The following is a 15,000-nucleotide window of genomic DNA, read 5'->3' as shown; positions in this document are numbered from 1 at the left end:
GTTGCTGCTCCTTCGTGTCGAAAGGAGTCAGCTGAGGTGGTTCGGGCATCTAGTCAGGATGCCTCCTGGACGCCTCCCATTAGAGGTTTTCCAGGCACGCCCAACTGGTAGGAGACCCCGGGGAAGACCGAGGACACGCTGGAGGGATTATATCTCCCGGCTGGCCTTGGAACGCCTCGGGATCCCCCAGAATGAGCTGGAAAGTGTTGCGGGTGAGAGGGAAGCCTGGGTCGGCCTGATGGACCTGCTGCCACCGCGACCCGACCCCGGATAAGCGGCTGATAATGGATAATGATGTATATTATATATATAATAATGGTATATATAATGATGTATATTATATATATATATAATAATGTTATATATAATGATGTCTATAATATACATTATATATATAATAATGTTGTATATAATAATGTCTATGATATATATTATATATATAATAATGTTGTATATAATGATGTCTATGTGTACATTACAATACTTAAGATGGAGTATTGTTCATCAGGTATCATGGAATGAACACAGAGTCATAGTCTGCTGTGGGTCAGTCCTCCACACAGGGACCAGGGCTGAGGGTCACAGAGCATGTGGCTTTAAGAGCAAAGGGGACTGGACCACCTGTTCTTATCAGGCACACTGATACTGTACTGTCTGTCCTGCCTGCTTATCTGTTCTCCACCAGGTACTCTGTTCTCCACCAGGTACTCTGTTCTCCACCAGGTACTCTGTTCTCCACCAGGTACTCTGTTCTCCACCAGGTACTATGTTCTCTACCAGGTACTCTGTTCTCCACCAGGTACTCTGTTCTCTACCAGGTACTCTGTTCTCCACCAGGTACTCTGTTCTCCACCAGGTACTCTGTTCTCTACCAGGTACTCTGTTCTCCACCAGGTACTCTGTTCTCCACCAGGTACTCTGTTCTCTACCAGGTACTCTGTTCTCTACCAGGTACTCTCTCAGGTAAGGTGTGTACCTGATGGTCTTCCCCTCCCGCAGGTCGTACAGAGAGAAGAAGATGTCGGTGTCCTCCCCGATGCTGTTGTAGGTGAAGCTCTTCAGGTTGACCAGCAGGTGGTGCTGTACCGGCACTCTGCCCGGCTCCCCGTGCCGCTGCCGGGTCCCGTCAGCCTGCAAGTACACCAGTATTATGGAAGTACTACTTAGTTACTGACCCGGGTCTGGAAATGTTGTCCCACGTTTACTGTAGTAAAGTGAAGTATTAATCGTACAACAAAGTAAAAGTACACACTGAGATGAATGTTAGTACTAAAGTATTCTGTGTTGCAGGTGCTTGAATACATTGTTTCAGATACAAGTAGTTGAAGTACATGGGAAGTACCAGTACATTAAATGTACTTCTATGTTGTACCTGATAGCTCAGTGTACTGCAGTACGTAGTACTTCACCTGTGTAGTATGTAGTATGTAGAACTTTACCTGTGTAGTACTCTGCTGGACACTGTGTCTGCTGGACAGGTGCTGAGGAGACAACACACAACACGTTACATCAGTGTTACCACCACCCTCATCCCGTCTCCTCTCCTTGTTTCCTCTCCTTGCCTCCTCATCCCATCTCCTCTCCTTGTTTCCTCTCCTCTCCTTGTTTCCTCTCCTCGTCTCCTATTCCTTGTCTCCTCATCCCGTCTCCTCTCCTTGTTTCCTCTCCTCTCTCCTCCTCTCATCTCCTCTCTGTGTCTCTTTGTCTCTTCCTGTCTCCAGATCCGTCTCCAGGCAACGTAACAAAGGGAACAGTTATTTAAAGCAGACTCAACGTCGTGTTTCCCCAGCAGACCTTGAACACACCGGAAGAGTCTGACTCACAGCTGATGAGTCTGAACATCAACAACTCAGCTCAGAGCTTCAGGAAGGTAAAGCTCATCTCTAATATATAGCAGAGCCTGAACGCATCATGAGGACGTTATCATGTACCTTCAGCCAGTACTCATGTTCACTGAGCAGAGCCTGAACGCATCATCATGTAACTGAAGTGAACCTCTGCTGGTTCTCTGTTAGCGGTGCTGCTAACGCTACTAGCTCTCCTCCTGTTGGTTCTCTGTTAGCGGTGCTGCTAATGCTACTAGCTCTCTTCCTGTTGGTTCTGCGTCAGCGGTAATGCTAACGTTACTAGCTCTCCTCCTGTTGGTCTAATATCAGTGGTTCTCAAACTTTTTCTGTCACGCCCCACTTTGAAGGAAGAAAACTTTCCAACTTTTCATCCGTGCTTTTTCAAATAATAGAATAAAGAAAATGTAAATCCCTTACAAGTAAACCAGATTGCTCGATCAGACAAAAACTAACAACATGTGCAATCACTTTGTTATAACAACACAAAATTAATTGTGTTGTGAAAGCAGAATGAGTGAGATGTGTGAGCATCAGGTTGTATCAGTATCAGTGGAGCAGTGAGTCGCTTTCCTCTACTAATATTATTAAAACGGGGTTGTAGATTTGATACAGCCTCAATTAATGCTCAATGTTGAGCTAAGATCTGTTTTCTGTTTTGAGAGACAACAGCAGAAAAGGCTTTTAGCAGTCGTGCATGGTCAGCGTAATCTGTTAACTGTTAACTAAACATCTACATGAAGTACAGCATTTCTCCATGTATTTAGTAATGACTTAGTTTTATGTCCATGTACTTTGTACTTTTGTACTATGTAAAGTTATCATGTCTGGTTGATAGAAGAAGCACTGCATAAATAAAGCTGTTACCATCTTATAGAGGTCTGACACGCTGATCTGGTCTTCATCCACCATCTCAAACTCCTTCCTGGGGACCAGGTCCAGACCCAGGTGTCTGAGGGGAGGAGTCACAGTCTTTACACACACTCTCACACGTGTGTGTGTATATGTACATGTGTGTGTGTGTGTGTGTGTGTGTGTGTGTGTGTGTGTGTGTGTGTGTGTGTGTGTGTGTGTGTGTCTCTCACTCGTTGCCCCAGTCCAGCCTCACGGTGATGTGTCTCTTGACGTCTCGGCTCTGGTCCTGCGTCAGGTGACCAGACAGGAGCTGCCTCCTCAGGTCCATCTGCTCCAGCATCACATGGCGGACTTTGTAGAACAGATCCACCTTGTGTTTCTGATGGGGGGAGAGAGATCATATAACAACTAAGAATGCACAGGTTAGACGACAGGTCTACGGTCTTGACAAGTGAGCACACACACACGCACACACACACACACACACACACACACACACACACACGCACACACACACACACACACACGCACACACACACACACAGAACCCGTAACTCTCTCCCCTATAACGTGTTCTATTATTAGTGCTCTAATGACCCTCCAGTCCTTCAGAGTTAAATGTCCATTCAGTTCATGGCAGGACGCTGTGAACACACACACACACACACACACACACACACACACACACACACACACACACACACACACACATACACACATTGTAATACACACACATTGTAACACACACACACACACACACACACACATACACACATTGTAAGTGTGGAAGCTCTACACTCACACACGTCTTCCTGCATGTGAGTGTCTTTAACATAATATCTAATACACAGTTTTCCTGCTTGTAACATGAATATATAATTATATGATTCATGAGTCATTGTGTCCACAGGGAAGTCCTTTTCCTGCATGAACCCTGATTTGCATGTTTTTAGGAATTCAATGATAAAAAAAAACTTTCAGCCAAAGAGTGCCATTTCAGTAGTTGCTAAGCAACAGCGAGAGTAACTCTCCTCAGCATCTGTTTAGCGTTTGTTTTTAAAGAGACGCCCAGTGGACACAGAGTTCATCACCATAACACTTTGTGTGTTAAAGCTGCATTCTCTCTCCCACCATTGCCAACCATCGCCAACTATCACCCACCATCGCCAACCACCGCCAACCACCGCCAACCACTGCCCACCATCGCCAACCATCGCCAACCACCGCCAACCACCGCCAACCACTGCCCACTATCACCCACCATCGCCCACCATTGCCAACCACTGCCCACCATCGCCAATCACTGCCCACCATCGCCCACCACCGCCTACGGGGCCGGTCTGCAGCAGCTCTCCTCCTGCATGAATCGCTCCAGCGAGGTGTTGCTCTGTGATGAAGTGATGAAGAGAAGGTCTGACAGCGGAGCTTGCGCCCCGAGGCGGTGTCCCCTCAGAATCAAACGCTTGATGTTTGCGTGAACGTGAAAGGTGGAAAACTGGAAGTGCATGAACATGTCAAATCTGTGTCTGATTGATATCAGCTCTCAGAGGTTTAACGGAGGGTTTACATCTTCAGATCCAACTCAAACTAAACATTCTAGTTAGTTAAAACCTTATGCACCCCAGAGCTCCCAAATGCTCTGGGGTTCCCTGTACCCATTCTTCAAGTAGTCGTATGAACCCCAAATGAGTTCTAATACTTGATTTGTTTCAGAATTGTATTTTTAATAAAATGTATATTTCCAAAAATTAAACTTGTATACCATATTTTGATCATAACTATAAACATCCAGCATGATCTGAACATAATTTGATCAAGATTCCCTAAAGGCCTCCTCGAGCACCCCAAGTTTTTCCAACTCCTACAACCTACAGAGCTGTGAAACCCTCTTTGTAAAGATAATGACCGAAAGAATCTGAATCTGCAAAATCACAATAAAACAAAGCATTGGGGAGTTTCTAAGGAGTTTCTGTCAAAAAACGGTGTAGTTCGATTCAAAAATGTAAACGTTATAACCTGTATGCCTAAACATGATCGGATTGTTGCATGCTGGATATTATTCTTTGCATAGACTTCCGCTTGTCCTCACGCAGAGCGACAGACAGGAAGTAGAGCGACAGACAAGAAGTAGAGACACGTGTATCAATACGCAGAACAACACAGGAAGTAGAGCGACAGACTGGAAGTAGAGCGACATACAGGAAGTAGAGATACATGTGTCCTCAGGCGGAATGAGAGACAGGAAGTAGAGCGACAGACAGGAAGTAGAGATACATGTGTCCTCAGGCGGAACGAGAGACAGGAAGTACAGCGACAGACAGGAAGTAGAGATACATGTGTCATCAGGCGGAGCGACAGACAGGAAGTAAAGCGACAGACAGGAAGTAGAGCGGCAGACAGGAAGTAGAGATACATGTGTCCTCAGGCGGAGCGAGAGACAGGAAGTAAAGCGACAGACAGGAAGTAAAGTGACAAACAGGAAGTAGAGCGACAGACAGGAAGTAGAGCCACGTGTCCTCAGGCGGAACGACAGACAGGAAGTAAAGCGACAGACAGGAAGTAAAGCGACATACAGGAAGTAGAGCGACAGACAGGAAGTAGAGATACATGTGTCCTCACGCGGAGCGACAGACAGGAAGTACAGCGACAGACAGGAAGTAGAGATACATGTGTCCTCAGGCGGAGCGACATACAGGAAGTAGAGCGACAGACAGGAAGTAGAGATACATGTGTCCTCACGCAGAGCGACAGACAGGAAGTAGAAACGACAGACAGGAAGTAGAGATACATGTGTCCTCACGCAGAGCGACAGACAGGAAGTAGAGATACATGTGTCCTCACGCAGAGTGACAGACAGGAAGTAGAGATACATGTGTCCTCACGCAGAGTGACAGACAGGAAGTAGAGATACATGTGTCCTCATGCAGAGTGACAGACAGGAAGTAGAGATACATGTGTCCTCATGCAGAGTGACAGACAGGAAGTAGAAACGACAGACAGGAAGTAGAGATACATGTGTCCTCACGCAGAGCGACAGACAGGAAGTATAGATACATGTGTCCTCACGCAGAGCGACAGACAGGAAGTAGAGATACATGTGTCCTCACGCAGAGCGACAGACAGGAAGTAGAAACGACAGACAGGAAGTATAGATACATGTGTCCTCACGCAGAGCGACAGACGTGTGACAGTTGGCGCTCTAACACCGAGCTGTTGGCTTCTCTCCACAGAGCTGTCAGTCAGACTGAACCACGGAGACACACATGCACCGTAAACACAGAGAAGAGCTTCTTTTCCTTTTGCACCGACCAAAACTGTGATCACAACCATTACAGAGGTGCAGATATGAATGTGTTTAAGAATAGAGCTGCAGTGTTTCAACAAACCACAACCTGTCCTCCAGGCTTTTGTCCAGTTCCAGACATCAAGACCTTGTGAGGTTTCTGCTGCCGCCACATGACTTCAAAGCTTTCTCCTGAAACGACCCGCCGACCCAACGCCAATTATCCCCAGACGTTAGTCTGGCCCCGTTAAGGACGAGTCCCCATTAAAACCACAGAGCAACACATCAACTGAGAGCATCGCTCATTTCCTGCATCAATATTTGAGTGTGTCTTCATTCTGTTCCGTGTTTGTCTCTTCTGATCGATCTTCGTTTCAGCCACTTCCTCGTCTTCCTTCTTTCTGAGAATTAAACATATTTCTGTTTCTCTGCAGCACTTTTTATTTAGATATCGTTCAAAGATTCACAGAGGAAGTTCTACTCTTTGTATTTCCTGTTTATTCCACTGCTTGTGGACGCAAGTGTTGAGTAGGCTGAGTGATTTACATTAATAACCTAAAACAGAGTTAGACTGACGGGAGAGAGCAGCTGAGTGAAGGAGATGGACACCATGAGCCTGAGGACAGATCTGTAGAGTAAACCCCAGTCAGTGGTTCTTCATTAGAGTACATGTAACGTGTTGTGCTTGGCATGGAGTATAGGCGGGTCCCGTGATGTCAGAGGGCCGGTGGTGGTGGAGGTGGGCCGGCGCTGGACCAGCCCCCGTCCCCCAGAATCCCCCCGTCCCGTCCCCCATGACCACGGTGAAGAAAGAGGTGATGAACTTCAAAGACTTCTCCTGCGTGTGTCTGTTCATTCACTTTGTGTTGTTTCTTCTGAGCGGATGAAGAAAATGATGTTTCATTCTCCAGCTGAAGGAGACACACACACACACCTACACACACACACACACACACACACACACACCTACACACACACACACACACACACACACACCTACACACACAGACACACACACACACACACCTACACACACACACACACACCTACACACACACACCCACACACACCTACACACACACACCCACACCTACACACACACACACACACACCTACACACACACACACACACACCTACACACACACACACACACACCTACACACACACACACACACACCTACACACACACACACACACCTACACACACACACCCACACACCTACACACACACACACACACACACACACCTACACACACACACACACACACCTACACACACACACACACACACACACACACCTACACACACACACACACCTACACACACACACCCACACACCTACACACACACACACACACCTACACACACACACACACACCTACACACACACACACACACACCTACACACACACACACACCTACACACACACACACACCCACACACACACACCTACACACACACAACCACCCACACACACACCTACACACACACACACACACACACACACCTACACACACACACACACACACACCTACACACACACACCCACACACACACACCTACACACACACACACACACACACACACACACCTACACGCACACACACACCTACACACACACACACCCACACACACACACACCTACACACACACACACCTACACACACACACACCTACACGCACACACACACCTACACACACACACCCACACACACACACCTACACACACACACCTACACACACACACACCTACACACACACACACACACACACACACACACACACACACACCTACACACACAGACACACACCCACACACATACACACACACCTACACACACACACACACACACACACACACACCTACACACACACACACACACACACACACACACACACACACACACCTACACACACACACACACACACATCCAGCTCCCACTGTGTTTCCCCCCGTCTTCACATCCCTCCATCATTGTTCGGTTGTCAACACTGCCTACTTCCTGTTCACACATCTATCCCGCCCGCACACACACACACACACACACACACACACACACACATACACACACACACACACACACACACACACACACACACACACACACGTCCCAGTGGCAGTTTGTAAAGACTGAACACAAATCCCTGGAGAGACAGAGGACGGACTGAACGACAAGATGTAACCACAGAAACAGCATCATCGAACGTGTGTGTGTGTGTGTGTGTGTGTGTGTGTGTGTGTGTGTGTGTGTGTGTGTGTGTGTGTGTGTTCCTCTGTGTGTGTTTGTGTCACTTTCTGCTCTGCTGCCTCCGTCACCTCTTCAGGCTTCGGTTCCTCTGAACATCAGTTTACTGAGAGTTCATCAGTCAGTGTGTCTGAACACCTCAAGATCAGCCATGTGGCACTGAGTGATGGTGTGTGTGTGTGTGTGTGTGTGTGTGTGTGTGTGTGTGTGTGTGTGTGTGTGTGTGTAGGTGTGTGTGTGTGTAGGTGTGTGTAGGTGTGTGTGTGTGTGTGTGTGTGTGTGTGTGTGTGTGTGTGTGTGTGTGTGTGTGTGTGTGTGTGTGTGTGTGTGTGTGTGTGTGTGTGTGTGTGTATTTTATTTTTTATTAACAGTTTGACAGTTTTCAGTGTTCAAGTTTATGTTCGTAGGATCCGGTTTAAAGCGGTTTAAAAAGTAATTCGGTGTAATAAGTCACATTACTTTGACTCATCATGTAAAAAGATCAGACTCACAGTCTTGCTTTCTTTTCTATGTATTTATTTATCCCATATCTATTATTATTTTGAACTCTTTCCTAGATTATGTAAGGAGGATCCTTCAGCATGGAGGAACACCAAGGGGGTCACATGACTCGTCCTCCACGATAATAACGGCAGAGCGAAGAGGCTCGTTTGCTAATTAAAGCATGAATAACCATAATGAATGACCTTTAGCTGGACAGAGCGCTGCATTAAAGAGCAGTGAAGAAGAAAAGCTACTCACCACATACAGCTGCTTCCACAGCAGCGCCCACTCCTGCAGCGAGGACGTCACCTCCGTCACGATGGGGTCCTCCAGAGGGGCCACGGCCTCCTGGGGCCTGAGCAGAAACACACAGGCCTGTTAACGGGGCCACACGGGGTCCAGCAGGACCCACTGAGGGGCCCACTGAGGGGCCCACTGAGGGAACCACTGAGGGAACCACTGAGGGGCCCACTGAGGGAACCACTGAGGGAACCACTGAGGGAACCACTGAGGGGCCCACTGAGGGAACCACTGAGGGAACCACTGAGGGGCCCACTGAGGGAACCACTGAGGGAACCACTGAGGGGCCCACTGAGGGAACCACTGAGGGAACCACTGAGGGGCCCACTGAGGGAACCACTGAGGGAACCACTGAGGGGCCCACTGAGGGAACCACTGAGGGGCCCACTGAGGGAACCACTGAGGGAACCACTGAGGGGCCCACTGAGGGAACCACTGAGGGAACCACTGAGGGAACCACTGAGAGGCCCACTGAGGGAACCACTGAGGGAACCACTGAGGGAACCACTGAGAGGCCCACTGAGGGAACCACTGAGGGAACCACTGAGGGAACCACTGAGAGGCCCACTGAGGGAACCACTGAGGGGCCCACTGAGGGAACCACTGAGGGGCCCACTGAGGGAACCACTGAGGGGCCCACTGAGGGGCCCACTGAGGGGCCCACTGAGGGGCCCACTGAGGGAACCACTGAGGGGCCCACTGAGGGACCCACTGAGAGGCCCACTGAGGGAACCACTGAGGGAACCACTGAGGGAACCTTCATGTGTTAAAGCTGCAGTCTCTCTCCTGACCACCAGGGGGCGACTCCTCTGGTTGTATAGAAGTCTATGCTTCATGTGTTAAAGCTGCAGTCTCTCTCCTGACCACCAGGGGGAGACTCCTCTGGCTGTATAGAAGTCTATGCTTATGTGTTAAAGCTGCAGTCTCTCTCCTGACCACCAGGGGGCAGCAGGACGTCCTCTTGTATAATATATGTATTGATCCTTTACTGCTCAGTTGGTTAGTCACATAACTGTAATACTTTCAAACAACATTTCTTTCATTATTTTTATCCAAATAACTGAACCTAACTAAGTTATTTAGTTTCCTGTGACAACAGAACTTTATTTTGAAAAGATATTAATTGCAGGCTTTTGTAGGAAAAGGCACGAAATATAATAAATAACGTTTCTTAAGATCTCAAGAACCGTTGTTTAAGGAGAAGTTTACTTTATTTCTCGATAAAAAACAAGTCATCACCTCTAACTTTTAAGCAGTCTGGTCTCTTAAAAAATAATGAATTTGACTAAAACCTCTAAATAATTAATGTTGATTAAAGTGGCTCCTTTATTTTGGAGCATAAACACGACAGATTGAGTTTGACTTCCTGTCTGATTTTATACTTAAGAGTTGGTAACAAAGTGGAACAAGAGCAGTGAAGTGAACTGCTGCATGAACACACACACACACACACACACACACACACACACACACACACACACACACACACACACACACACACACACACACACACACACACACCAGCCTCTCTGCCCCGGAGGTCTGCATGAAACAGTAAAGGATTCTCTAAATCCAATTAACTTACTCGCCGTGTCTCTAATTAAAAAACTCTTATGCAAATCCAAGTTACGCTCCATAACTCTGATTAATCTGCAGTTTCCAATCATTATGTAAATGTATTAAAATATGTACTCTAGAAGTTGGAAGGGAATGAGGAACGAGGAGGTTCATTCCTTATTGAGGGAGAAAACAACAGAAACAACTCATCAAATATGAGCTCAAACGTCTTCGGCTACGGAAAGATGAAGATGAAGAAGATGAAGAAGATAAAGAAGATGATGAAGAAGAAGACTAACTGAGTAGTTTAGTTGTTTAAACCTAACTAGTAGTTTAGTTGTTTAAACCTAACTCAGTGGTTCTCAGACTTTTTCTGTCACGCCCCACTTTGAAGGAAGAACAATGTTCGCGCCCCACCGCCCCAACTACATTGTAACAAAATGGTCAAACGTCTTGTGACTCCTCCATCCGTGCTTTTTCAAATAATACAATAAAGAAAATGTAAATCCCTTTCAAGTAAACCAGATCGCTCCATCAGACAAAAACTAATAACGTGCAATCACTTTGTTAGAACAATGCAAATAAAGTTATATCTGTGCAAAAAATAATTAATATTTGGCAAAAAAAATACTTATCGTGGCTCCAAATAACCTGTTTTGCACTGAATATCTTTTCAAGATAATAACAATAAGGTTCAACCTGTGAGAGCAGAATGAGATGTGAGCATCAGGTTGTGTCAGTATCAGTGGAGCAGTGAGCTGCTTTCCTCTACACATCTTTATAAACACTAGATTTCATACGGCTCTCAATTAATGCTCAATGTTGAGCTAAGATCTGTTTTCTGTTTTGAGAGACGCAGCAGAAAAGACTTCATGGAGGCTTTTAGCAAAATGCCAAGAATCGTTGAGTCGTGCATGCTCAGCGTAAACATCTACATGAAGTACAGCATGTCTCCATGTATTTATTAATGATGTTATCATGATCATGGAGAGAGTTCATCATGAAGCCACAAGGTAGCGGTTCATCCTGTTCTCATAGTTTCATGTTGAAGTGTCCTTGATAAGAACCCAGAGCTTCACAGCAGCTCACTGCTCCTTCATTACTAAGGATGCAACATGCAGAGAATCATTTCCCCACTGTGATATTATTAAAGGATTACATAAAAACATTTTTTTATAAACAATAATAAATTATATATATTTTGTAATTGTATATATTTTTTTAAAAACAGCATCACCCCCCTGCGCCCCACCTGTAATACCTCTGCGCCCCACTAGAGGGTCGCGCCCCACAGTTTGAGAACCACTGACCTAACTAGTAGTTTAGTTATCTAAACCTAACTAGTAGTTTAGTTAAACCTAGCTAGTGGTTTAGTTAAACCTAACTAGTAGTTTAGTTGTTTAAACCTAACTAGTAGTTTAGTTGTTTAAACCTAACTAGTAGTTTAGTTAAACCTAACTAGTGGTTTATTTGTCTTTCTGTAACATACGGTTCCTTGCAGACGGAACTAAGAAGTAAAAGGTGTCGGAGAGAATAACTTTCCTGATGAAGATCTTTTGTTGAAGCTATTCTTCTCATACAGTAATCAGAGAACTTACCCTCTGTTGGAGACGACCGCTTTCTTCAAGTGGATGTAGCTGGCTGGAAAAACTCCCTGGAGAGAGAGAAAGAGAGAGGGGGAGAGAGAGAGAGAGAGAGAGAGAGAGAGAGAGAGAGAGAGAGAGACATAGAGAGGACATTACCACCAGGACCAAACATTCTGCTCATCAGCTCCTGAAGAGGATTCACTGCATGTTTACATTTCAGTTCGATGAGACACGTCTTCAGGAGGTCAAGGAGAACCGGAGCCTCACTGTCAGAGACAACCCCATGTCCACTTCCCATAATGCATTGCATACTCTATTCTTCCTGCCTCTTCTCCTGATGCCAGCACACCAAGTGACGTGAAATAGTTGGATGCAGTTGTTTTATTTCGGCCACATGCCAGAGAGCTGCAGACAGGCTTTAAATCAGAATAGCTCAGAAGGTTCATGGCTCTGCGTCCAACGTTACGATGCTTCATCCCAACGACGACCTGCTGACCTGCTGCTGACAGGCAGTGAAGCTATCGGACGTGAAGCACCCTGCACTGCTCCCGACCTGTGGACCAGAGACCCAGAACAGGACCAAGAGGAAGAGGAAGAGGAAGAGCAGCTGCTCCGCTCACAACAGTCTCTGAGCTGATCCATAATTCATAAGAGGTTCTGTGAAGGATCGAATGAAGCTGCTCCAAAGCTGCTTCACTGCAGATGAATATAAACTCTCACATAACAGATACAGTAGAAACTCAACGTATACAAATACTACACTGTATCTAAATACTACAACGTATACAAATACTACACTGTATGTTAATACTACACTGTACAATATATCTAAGTAATACATCCATCCATCCATTATCAGCCGCTTATCCGGGGTCGGGTCACGGTGGCAGCAGGTCCATCAGGCCGACCCAGGCTTCCCTCTCACCCGCAACACTTTCCAGCTCATTCTGGGGGATCCCGAGGCGTTCCAAGGCCAGCCGGGAGATATAATCCCTCCAGCGTGTCCTCGGTCTTCCCCGGGGTCTCCTACCAGTTGGGCGTGCCTGGAAAACCTCTAATGGGAGGCGTCCAGGAGGCATCCTGACTAGATGCTGAACCACCTCAGCTGACTCCTTTCGACACGAAGGAGCAGCGACTCGACTCCAAGCTCCCTCCTGATGTCCGAGCTCCTTACCCTATCTCTAAGGGTGAGCCCGGCCACCCTGCGGAGGAAGCTCATTTCGGCCGCTTGTATTCGAGATCTCGTTCTTTCGGTCACGACCCAGAGTTCGTGACCATAGGTGAGGGTTGGAACATAGACCGACCAGTAAATGGAGAGCTTCGCCTTCCGGCTCAGCTCCCTCTTCCCCAAGACGGACCGGTACAGCGCCTGTTTTATTGCTGCAGCCGCACCGATCCGTCTGTCGATCTCCCGCTCCACCTTACCCTCACTCGTGAACAAGACCCCGAGATACTTGAACTCCTTCGCTTGGGGTAGGCAGTTTGTCCCCACCTGGAGGGAGCAATCCACCGGTTTCCGGCAGAGCACCATGGCCTCAGATTTGGAGGCGCTAACTCTCATCCCTGCCGCTTCACACTCGGCTGCAAAACGCCCCAGTGAATGCTGGAGGTCACAGTCCGAGGAGGCAAACAGGACCACATCATCCACGAACAGCAGAGAGGCGATCCGGAGACTCCCGAACCGGATCCTCTCCGCCCAACCGAAAGTCCTTCTCCATGGCCTCCCCGAAATCCTCCCATGCCCGAGTTTTAGCATCCGCGACCATCGCAGCTGCAGCCCTTCTGGCCTGCCGGTACCCGTCAGCTGCTTCAGGAGACCCCTGGGCCAGCCAGGCCCGAAAGGCCTCCTTCAGTTTGACGGCTTCCCTCACCCCCGGTGTCCACCACCGGGTTCTCGGGTTGCCGCCACGACAGGCACCGATGACCTTCTGGCCACAGCTCCGAGCAGCCGCGTCCACAATAGAGGCTTTGAACATGGTCCACTCGGGTTCCATGTCCCCAGCCTCCCTCGGGATTTGTGAGAAGTTCTTCCGAAGGTGGGAGTTGAAGACCTCCCGGACAGGATCCTCCACCAGACGTTCCCAGTTCACCCTCACTACACGTTTGGGCTTGCCAGGTCTTTCTAGCCGACTCCCCCGCCATCTGATCCAACTCACCACCAGGTGGTGATCAGTTGACAGCTCTGCTCCTCTCTTCACCCGAGTGTCCAAGACATACGGCCGCAGATCAGATGATACGACTACAAAGTCGATCATAGATCTCCGGCCTAAGGTGTTCTGGTACCAGGTACACTTATGAGCCACCTTATGCTCGAACATGGTGTTTGTTATGGACAAACTGTGGCTAGCACAGAAGTCCAACAACAAAACATAATTCGGGTTCAGATCGGGCAAGCCGTTCCTCCCAATCACGCCCCGCCAGGTTTCTCTGTCATTGCCCACGTGAGCGTTGAAGTCTCCCAGGAGAACCCTGGAGTCGGCAGGCGGCGCCCTTTCCAGGACCCCTCCCACCGACTCCAAGAAGGCCGGATACTCCGACTGCTGTTCGGTGCATAAGCACAAACAACAGTCAGAGCTTTACTCCCTGCAACCCGTAGGCGCAGGGAGGCGACCCTCTCGTTCTCCGGGGAAAACTCCAACATAGCGGCGCTCAGCCGGGGGCTCGTGAGTATCCCCACTCCCGCCCGGCGCCTCTCACCCTGGGCAACTCCAGAAAAGGACAAAGTCCAACCCTTCTCCAGGAGCTTGGTTCCAGAGCCCATGCTGTGCGTGGAGGTGAGCCCAACTAAATCTAGCTGGTACCGCTCCACCTCCTCCAACAGCTCCGGCTCTTTCCCCGCTAGC

The 15,000-nt window shown here is 47.9% G+C and overlaps 1 protein-coding gene across 1 annotated transcript in view; it reads right to left on the bottom strand.

Annotated features, from left to right (window-relative positions):
• Positions 1-15,000, bottom strand: part of LOC306736521 (dedicator of cytokinesis protein 3-like) — a gene marked incomplete at both ends in the record, with an annotated part of 79,941 nt that overhangs the window by 46,973 nt on the left and 17,968 nt on the right. The window contains 6 exon segments of the mRNA XM_079218166.1: positions 977-1,131; positions 1,440-1,481; positions 2,712-2,796; positions 2,930-3,078; positions 8,973-9,069; positions 12,170-12,225. Coding sequence (XP_079074292.1) covers positions 977-1,131; positions 1,440-1,481; positions 2,712-2,796; positions 2,930-3,078; positions 8,973-9,069; positions 12,170-12,225 — 584 coding nt within the window.

This window comes from Taurulus bubalis (assembly GCF_910589615.1).
Source record: "Taurulus bubalis genome assembly, chromosome: 5".
Lineage (NCBI taxonomy): Eukaryota > Metazoa > Chordata > Actinopteri > Perciformes > Cottidae > Taurulus > Taurulus bubalis.
Note: the sequence above shows the minus strand (reverse complement) of the source record. Positions and strands in the feature narration are given on the sequence as shown.